General features: G+C 32.8%; 1 protein-coding gene and 1 pseudogene across 1 annotated transcript; both read left to right on the plus strand.

Annotated features, from left to right (window-relative positions):
* The first annotated feature begins 275 nt into the window (after nt 1-275).
* LOC148945692 (uncharacterized) lies at nt 276-7,199 on the plus strand. Its single transcript, XM_089098319.1, has 2 exons — nt 276-2,896; nt 7,080-7,199. Exon 1 carries the CDS (start codon nt 1,391-1,393, stop codon nt 2,804-2,806), a length of 1,416 nt encoding a protein of 471 aa, XP_088954445.1. The 5' UTR covers nt 276-1,390; the 3' UTR covers nt 2,807-2,896; nt 7,080-7,199.
* LOC148945693 (uncharacterized) lies at nt 7,084-9,656 on the plus strand (annotated as a pseudogene).
* The last annotated feature ends 492 nt before the right edge of the window (nt 9,657-10,148 follow it).

Genomic DNA, 10,148 nt, shown 5'->3' on the forward strand with positions numbered 1-10,148 from the left:
AAATAATGTTGAAAAGGTTTAAAAGAGAATATATAAAAAGGGGTGGGAACGGATGAGCCAAACGGACACCAGCATGGGTATCACCAGTAAAAAAAAAAAAAAAAAAAAAAAAAAAAAAAAAAAGCTAGTGGTTTATTTGATCAGTAATGAAGGGGAAAAAGGTTTTTTTGTATCTGGAGGTAGAACAACGGATGGGGGACAAGATAAGGATAGGTTCAGAGACAGTACGTAGCAGGCGGTGTCTGGATGGGGAGTGTCATCTTTAGCCCATAATTTTCCAGACACTTCCTATCAAAATTTTGAGACAGCCATTTTGTTAAGCATAGCTGAATGGTTCATTAATTATATCTTTTGGGTAATTGGGTTGGTCAAACCCCCACAGTTATGCAATTTGCCCATTATGCTTAAAAAAACTAAATTTTTCTTTAAAATCAAATCAAAACGCACTTCGAGTGTGCTGGTTGGCAAAACCCACTTGGTGTTTTACCGATCGGATTTCTTACAACTATCACTCTAAATAAAGTAGCATTTCTATAGACGCCAGATCATTCAATTTTATTTTATTTGCCATTTGACCACCGGAAAAGCCTTTTTTTTACAAAAAAAACTATGTCATTCATTTGTGATGGTAACCAAAGAGAGGAAGTCACACTTTTCCTACCTACCACATGCTACCTATGAGGTCCACCTTTTATATATTTAAAAAATATACTAAGATATAATGAAAATATAAAACAAGTTCTTCTTTAGAGTTTCTAACTGAAAAGAGTTTGGATCTGACATTTTGGATTTGCTCATAAGATAAATCCTTGATTGCTTTTACCATCCTTAACAAACTTCGGATATAGTGTCGAATTATTCAAAATGTTTTATTGTATGACCAAAATCTAAAGAATTTTATAGAGATAAATATAATTTAGCTATTTGAAGAAACTACATTAATTTATAAAATTAGGGGCCTAACGTAGTTCATAGATATTACAGTACAACTGTGTTTGTTTTAGACAAAGCCACTATTAAGTAAATTGGTATACAACCCGAGTTCCGAATTAAAGAGTTCCGGAATAAAGAATCCGAACTGTTATAAGAATGGTGCCTCAGATTGACTTTTATAAATTAAACAACAAGATAAGATTTATTTGAGATGATTTTATGATAACTGTGTAAGGCTAAAAATGTTTAAAGCTGAGTTGTATGCTAAATTGAAAAAGAGTTGAAAGAAGAAAAAAAAAATTACGTGTTCGGATTTTTAGCGAATTCTATATTATATCAGTTTTCCTTCTTGCAGCATCCTCTGATAATTACATGAGTAAACAAGAACACGGATTACCTAGCATGCCAGGTCTTTCAAGCTTATGTCTAAAAAAGGAAATGAATCTGAGCTGTCAAAATGAGATGCCAAGTCACATTTATGAATTTGCATGAAAATTATGTGGGAAAAAATGAGGCGTCTCATACTGGAAAAAGACCTTTCGAATGTGATACCTGTAATAAACGATTTACTAAAAGTGTTAGTTTATCTCGTCATCAAAGAATTCATACAGGAGAAAAACCGTTTGAATGTGATGTATGTGAGAAAACATTCCAACGAAAAGCCTATCTATTTATTCATCAGAGAACTCATACTGGAGAAAAACCTTTCAAATTTGATGTATGTGAGAAACGTTTTGTTTCAAATGGCAGTTTATCTGTTCATCAAAGAACTCATACTGGAGAAAAACTTTTCAAATGTGATGTATGTGAGAAATGTTTTACTACAAATAGCAGTTTATCTCGTCATCAGAGATCTCATACTGGAGAAAAACCTTTTGAATGTGATATTTGTAAGAAATGTTTTACTTCAAGGACGGGTTTATCTTATCATCAAGGTACTCATACTAGAGAAAAACCTTTTGAATATGATATTTGTAATAAATCTTTTACTGCAAGTTCCAGTTTTTCTATTCATCAAAGAACTCATACTGGAGAGAAACCTTTCAAATGTGATGTATGTGAGAAACGTTTTACTTCAAGTACCGGTTTATATTATCATCATAGAACTCATACTAGTGAAAAACCTTTTGAATGTGATATTTGTAAAAAATATTTTACTACAAGTTCAAATTTGTCTGTTCATCAAAGAATTCATACAGGAGAAAAACCTTTCAAATGTGATGTATGTGAGAAACGTTTTGTTTCAAATGACAGTTTATCTGTTCATCAAAGAACTCATACAGGAGAAAAACTTTTCAAATGTGAAATTTGTGAGAAAATATTCAGCCAAAGAGTCAGTCTAGTTATTCATCAAAGAACTCATACTGGAGAGAAACCTTTTGAATGTGATATTTGTAAGAAATGTTTTGTTACAAATGGCGTTTTATCTGTTCATAAAATAACTCATACTGGAGAAAAACCTTTCGAATGTGAAATATGTGAGACTATATTCAGCCAAAGAGGCAGTCTAGTTGTTCATCAAATAACTCATACGGGAGAAACACCTTTCAAGTTTGATATTTGTAAGAAATGTTTTGCCCATAGTTCCCATTTATTTCGTCATCAAAGAACTCATACGGGAGATAAACCTGTTGAATGTGATATTTGTAAGAAATATTTTACTTCACGCTCCGATTTATCTATTCATCAAAGAACTCATACGGGAGAAAAACCTTTTGAATGTGATATTTGTAAGAAATGTTTTATTTCACGTTCCGATTTATCTATTCGTCTAAGAACTCATACTGGAGAAAAACCATTCGAATGTGACAAATGTAATAAACGGTTTACTGCAAGTACCAGTTTGTCTCGTCATCAAAGAACTCATACCTGAAAAAAACATTTACACAAGGTAAATGTGATTTAATGTGATAAAGGTAAATGTGACACAAGGTAAATGTGATTACCTTGTGATGAACACAAGGTAAATGTGATGAATACAAAGTATGGCATCAGTGATAGATGATAAAATTTGTATATGTTCCATATTGATCTTTTTTCAAACACAATTAATTAACAAAATTGATAAAGATACGGTTATAAGGTATGCAGTAAAGTTTTTTAGTAAGGAATCCCCCTGAGAAACGATGGATCAGTGTAAAATTGTATTTGGATTAGATGCTGCGGAGAAACGTAGAGGAACCCACAAAGCCTCTTTTTTTTGGTGACATTGTTGATTTGCTTGAAATTTGATTGAGAATCAATGAAAGCTGGCCAAAATTTCCTATTCTTAATCTATCTGATTCATACCATTAGGTTCATACCTAATGTGTCAAATACTATTACAACCTTTGAATGACACTGTTAGAATGCTGAACTTTCTTGGAGAAAAACAAGAAACTGCAAGCACTATTCCTGCTGCCGTAGTTAAGTGGGCTTCTGCTCCTTCAACTGGTTCTTCTTCTGTCTGGGTTATTCTTACAAACATAACGGAAGGGCTAAAATCAAGCTTGTAAGGCTACCACTTGTAAGGCTAAAAGCATTAAGGTAAAAATTTCAAGAAGTATATGAATATACAGGTCATCAAAACGACATATAGACAATGTCATAACAATGGCTAATTATATTAAGTACTAATACTACTACTGTGACCACTATTACAATTATGCTTAAGGTTGTGAAGGTAAAATTTTCAGGGAATTTTTACGGGGGGGGGGCGGGTAAACTGAATCACAACACACCATGCGAACGCAGGTTGTCAAAAGGGGAGATCAGCAATATATTTGAAACAGTTGTGTGTGTGAAGTTAAAACTTACAAGGTTTTTTGTGGGGGATATTGAACTAACCAAAAGACAATATTTTTATCATAATACTACTGCTCTTACTCCAATTACTGCTACTATTATTATTACTGCTGCTACTGCTACTAAAGCCAGGACTACTAATACTAAATTCTACTGCTACTGCTGTAACTACTTGGGCTACTACCACTGCTACTATAATTAAGGTTTAAGGGTATTAAGGCGCAAATCTTGGGTAATATTAAAACTGTATTGAACACATAAAAATCGAAACACACAATGCTCATATAGTTTGTCAAGAGGACGTATCGGCAAAACTTCAAAACGGTTTATGGCATCAAGTAGAAACTTTCATCGTGTGTTGAAGGGGATGTTGAAGAAAACCAAAGGTGGTATGTGCATACTCCCAATACTGCTACTACTACCATTGCTACTACACAACCAAAGCGTTAAGCTTTCAAGGAATATTATGGCTGATGTTGAACTAAATGAAAAAGAACTATGATCATGTAGATTCTCAAAAGGGTGTCAAATCCATACCTCAGTAACGGCATATAATATTAAGTTAGATCTTTCAGGGTAAGTTGTGGTGGATTTGACACTATTTGTATACTCTAATACTTCTTATACAGGTACTGTAACTATTGACACAAAGGTCATTAAGTTAAAGCTTTTAGGGAACATTTATGAAGAGTTCCATTTAAACGAAAAAACTGTGTGCTTGCAAGAATTAAAAGGGCATTTAAGCAATATCATAGCCAGCGCTGCTCTATCATAGCTAGTAATATCATTGAAATTTTGAAGTAGCTAATTTGACTGGAAATTAAAAGTTCTTGTACCCTTTTTAATAGTCAAAAGTGATTGTAGGACAATCACCTCGCTTCTTTAGACCATAATTTTCCAGACACTTCCTATCAAAGTTTTGAGACAGCCATTTTGTTAAGCATAGCTGAATGGTTCATTAATTATATCTTTTGGGTAATTGGGTTGGTCAAACCACCACAGTTATGCAATTTGCCCATTATGCTTAAAAAAACTAATTTTTTTTTAATTAAATCAAAACGCACTTCGAGTGTGCTGGTTGGCAAAACTCACTTGGTGTTTTTACCGATCGGATTTCTTACAACTATCACTCTAAATAAAGTAGCATTTCTATAGACGCCAGATCAGTCAATTTTATTTGCCATTTGACCACCGGAAAAGCCTTTTTTTTACAAAAAAAAACTATGTAATTCATTTTTGATGGTAACCAAAGAGAGGAAGTCACACTTTTCCTACCTACCGCATGCTACCTACGAGGTCCACCTTCTATATATTTGAAAAATATACCAAGATATAATGAAAATATAAAGCAAGTTCTTCTTTGGAGTTTCTAACTAAAAAGAGTTTCTAACTAAAAAGAGTTAAACTAAAACTAAAAAGCCTTTTTTACAAAAAAAAACAAAAAACTATGTAATTCATAGTTACTTTCTTACATAGTTACTTACTTTCAGTTAAAAAAAAACTTTTTTTTCAATTTAATGACCTGAAGGGAACGATCTTGCAATTTGGCAATTTTCGCAACTTTGGCAACTACTACTTATTGCAGCACGCTCCAGCTCCGCCTCAATCTGTTCATAGGTTCACCCTTTGCGTCCTCCCACGAAGTACCACCTCCCTTCAATTTTCTCTAATGACCTTGTTCAAGGTCGACTTGTTTATCGTTTCGCCCCACATGGATGGTTAACGATTTTACCCCATATTAGAATTTCTCCCACGGACAATTTCCCCCTGCGAAAAAATTGTCCAGATAATTCCAGCTCCACTGAAGATTTTCTGAATCTGTCAGTCCAGCTGAAGCTGTCAGTCCAACAGTAAGAAATACGCTTTACTTTGCGCTTTACTTAAAAGGATTCGTAGTTCAAACAGTGCCCTTTGTTGTTTTTGTAACATCCACAACAACACAAAATAAAATTTGAACACTAATCAGTATCTTAAAAATAAGAGCTACCACAAGTAATAGCCTAGTAGGACTATCTAGCTTTTTAATGCATCCTGTTCGCCCCCTCCCCGCCTCCAACAAAAATTCTCCCATACTACCTTTTGAGCTTCTCCTGTCCTGTCCCGCCCAAAAACAGTAAGAAAAGTATTTCGTGGGGGGATCGACTAGAAACATTCTAAGCATAAGGCAGACATGCTAATCACTACTCTAAAAGATCACGTAAATATGCGAGTCAAAGTACAATAATGCCAAAAATCGTCCCTCCCAATTTCTCAGATCCAGTCCAATAATGTCATATGTCAAATTATATTTAATATAAATAGTTGAATACGGATTTTGAAGCCAACTCCCATCTTTCTCAACCTTCACACCGAGTTTAAATCAACACAAAAACTCTCCCCGAAATTTTTTCCGACTCGTGAAAACAGTAATAAAATATATATAAACTATTTTTCGGTTCGGTTTTTAGAGGTGTTTTCTTGTTAAAAAAAAACGAAATTTTTAAAACTAATTTTTTTTAAATTAAATCAAAACGCACTTCGAGTGTGCTGGTTGGCAAAACCCACTTGGTGTTTTTACCGATCGGATTTCTTACAACTATCACTCTAAATAAATTATCATTTCTATAGACGCCAGATCAGTCAATTCTATTTTATTTGTCATTTGACCACCGGAAAAGCCTTTTTTTTTTACAAAAAAAACAACTATGTAATTCATTTGTGATAGTAACCAAAGAGAGGAAGTCACACTTTTCCTACCTACCACATGCTACCTACGAGGTCCACCTTCTATCTATTTGAAAAATATACCAAGATATAATGAAAATATAAAGCAAGTTCTTCTTTGGAGTTTCTAACTAAAAAGAGTTTGGACCAGACATTGTGGATTTGCTCATAAGATAAACCCTTGATTGCTTTTACCATCCTTAACAAACTTTGGATATAGTTTCGAATTATTCAAAATGTTTTATTGTATGACCAAAATCTAAAGAATTTTACAGAGATAAATATAATTTAGCTATTTGAAGAAACTACATTATGTATAAAATTAGGGGGCTAACGTAGTTCATAGATATTACAGTACAACTATGTTTTTTTTAGACAAAGCCACTATTAAGTAAATTGATATACAACCCGAATTCCGAATTAAAGAATTCCGGAATAAAGAATCCGAACTGTTACAATAATGGTGCCTCAGATTGAATTTTATAAATTAAACAACAAGATAAGATTTATTTGAGATTATTTGATTATAACTGTGTAAGGCTAAAAATTTTTAAAGCTGAGTTTTATGCTAAATTGAAAAAGAGTTGAAAGAAGAAAAAAAAAATCAAGCGTTCGGATTTTTAGCGAATTCTATATTATATAAATATTCCTTCTTGCAGCATCCTCTGATAATGACATGAATAAACAAGAACACGGATTACCTAGCATGCCTGGTCTTTCAAGCTTATGTCTAAAAAAGGAAATGAATCTGAGCTGTCAAAATGAGATGCCAAGTCACATTTATGAATTTGATGAAAATTATGTGGGAAAAAATGAGGCGTCTCATACTGGAAAAAGACCTTTCGAATGTGATACATGTAATAAACGATTTACTAAAAGTGTTAGTTTATCTCGTCATCAAAGAACTCATACTGGAAAAAAACCGTTTGAATGTGATGTATGTGAGAAAACATTCCACCGAAAAGCCTATCTATTTATTCATCAGAGAACTCATACTGGAGAAAAACCTTTTAAATGTGATATATGTGAGAAATGTTTTGTTACAAATGGCGTTTTATCTGTTCATAAAATAACTCATACAGGAGAAAAACCTTTCGAATGTGAAATATGTGAGAAAATATTCAGCCAAAGAGTCAGTCTAGTTATTCATCAAAGAACTCATACAGGAGAAAAACCTTTTGAATGTGATATTTGTAAGAAAAAATTCCGCGCAAAAACTCATCTATCTATTCATCAAAGAACTAATACTAGAGAAAAACCTTTTGAATGTGGTATTTGTAATAAATCTATTACTTCAGGTTCCAATTTGTCTAATCATCAAAGAATTCATACAGGAGAAAAACTGTTTAATTGTAATGTATGTAAGAAACGTTTTACTTCAAGTACCGGTTTATCTTATCATCAGAGAACTCATACCAGTGAAAAACCTTCTGAATGTGATATTTGTAAGAAATATTTTACTTCAAGTTCCAATTTATCTGTTCATCAAAGAACTCATACTGGAGAAAAACCTTTCAAATGTGATATTTGTAAGAAATATTTTACTACAAGTACCGTTTTATCTAATCATAAAAGAAATCATACAGGAGAAAAACCTTTTGAATGTGATATTTGTAAGAAAACATTCCGCGCAAAAACTCATCTATCTGTTCATCAAAGAACTCATACTGGAGACAAACCTTTTGAATGTGGTATTTGTGAAAAAATATTTTACTTCAAGTTCCAATTTGTCTAATCATCAAAGAACTCATACAGGAGAAAAACTTTTCAAATGTGATGTATGTGAGAAACGTTTTACTTCAAGTACCGGTTTATCTTATCATCAGAGAACTCATACTAGGGAAAAACCTTTTGAATGTGATATTTGTAAGAAATATTTTACTTCAAGTTCCAATTTATCTGTTCATCAAAGAACTCATACTGGAGAAAAACCTTTCAAATGTGATATTTGTGAGAAATATTTTACTACAAGTACCATTTTATCTAATCATAAAAGAAATCATACAGGAGAAAAAATTTAAACGTCGGAAGTTTTCCGTAGAAAATCCGTTGACGGCGTTTTGGATTTGGTCAAGTTATCCATAAGCCAATAGTTAGCGCAACAGTCTCGTGGTCTTAGTACATGATCGCCAAAACCTGGCAGCTTTTTCGTCCCAAAGGCTTATGCGGGGCTCCCACGGCGTCAATAAAGTTAATAAAGTTTGTCATGAAAGTACGAACCATAAAGTTTGTCTCATTTACACAAGGATTTCATCTTTTTGACTTAACAGCAGTTTTTCATAGAAAGTAACTGAGATACTCAGACATGGAGCTGAAAAAAAATCTTTTTAATCATTTTTTCCCTTTAATAGTAAATGAAAATATTCTTTTTCTTTTACCAAGCTAAATATTTAAACAAGTATATACGATTATATTTGTAGAAACTAATTTGTATGTTGTTTATTTGAAATGTTCCACACGTCTTCTGCAATTGGTTGAACTTTGTGGATTTTCTTGAAAAAGTTAAATAAAGTTTAACTTTTTTCTGACTGCAATAAATTCAACAAAGTTATGCGAGGAAAACGGTTTACTAACTTTGTGGACAGCTATATTAACTTTATTGACGCCGTGGGAAGCCGCTTTACAGTTACAAGGTTGGAATTTCCTTAGATTTGAAACTCCTTTCATTTGCTGGCTAGCAAAAAACACTTTATAATAAAAATTCTGAATGCTAAATACCACAGACTTAAAAACGTGCAGATACGACTGTAGCAAAATTTGGGCATGAAAAACCTGGACAACAAACCAAAAATTTAAACTTGCACTAGAATTCTCTGGTTATTTGGTGAAATATAATAAAGAAAGAGTGAGAATGAAGTTTCCAGTTTTTCCATAGGTATTCCATAAATTCTGTAATTCCATTCTTTTATCCATAGGCACAAATAAAATTCTGTAGATCTGCAGTAAAAGTGTAGAAATAGAAATACTGGCAATGCTCATATTTGTCGGTGTTATCTAATTCAAATGCGAGAATACATCACCAAAATTTATTGCATGAATTCGAAAACGCTTAGGTTGTAAAAATTCAAAATTTGCAATCCGCTGAATCCCAGTTTTACCTATACTTACAAAAGAAAGGTAAACCTTCTTCATCTGTTCTATACCTTATGTTTTAAGCTGATTTTACAACATAGTATCTACTATTAACAAAGACTACATAAAGCAAATTGAAGTCATCAACGAGTGAATTCATTTTTTTATATAATGTTTAAAGAATGAATTACGGCTTACGGGGTTCCTAAAGAATGACTGGTTTCCACTTAACCAGTTAAAACAATCAGAGTTTGCTTATTCAACAATAAATTCACAACAGAAACAACTTCAGCCTAATCTTCCCCATTTAGTATGACGGCATGAAAGGAATAAGGATCAATTAGACAATTTTCTGTTACCATGACTGGATTAATTTTAAGCCCTGTTCTGAACTTTATATATCGATCAATGACAGAGGGTTTGAAGGTTGAGTTAATTGTTGGTAAAACAACAAGCTTCTTTAGTAAAGACGACGTAATTACAGCGAAAGAAATGTTGCACGATTAGTTCCAGTTTATGAGCAGGCTCGTTAGAAATGTGAAGACAATGTTACAGAAATTTATAAATGGTTACACGTTCGGGATAAAGAAAAGAAGCCAATGCCAAAATTCTTAATTGAGTATCTTTGCTCTGTTCTCACTTTCAACGATTTAGTA

The sequence above is a fragment of the Artemia sp. Qi Xiang Cuo genome, chromosome 12, assembly GCF_049724085.1.
Source record: "Artemia sp. Qi Xiang Cuo chromosome 12, ASM4972408v1, whole genome shotgun sequence".
In the NCBI taxonomy this organism is placed as follows: Eukaryota; Metazoa; Arthropoda; class Branchiopoda; order Anostraca; family Artemiidae; genus Artemia; species Artemia sp. Qi Xiang Cuo.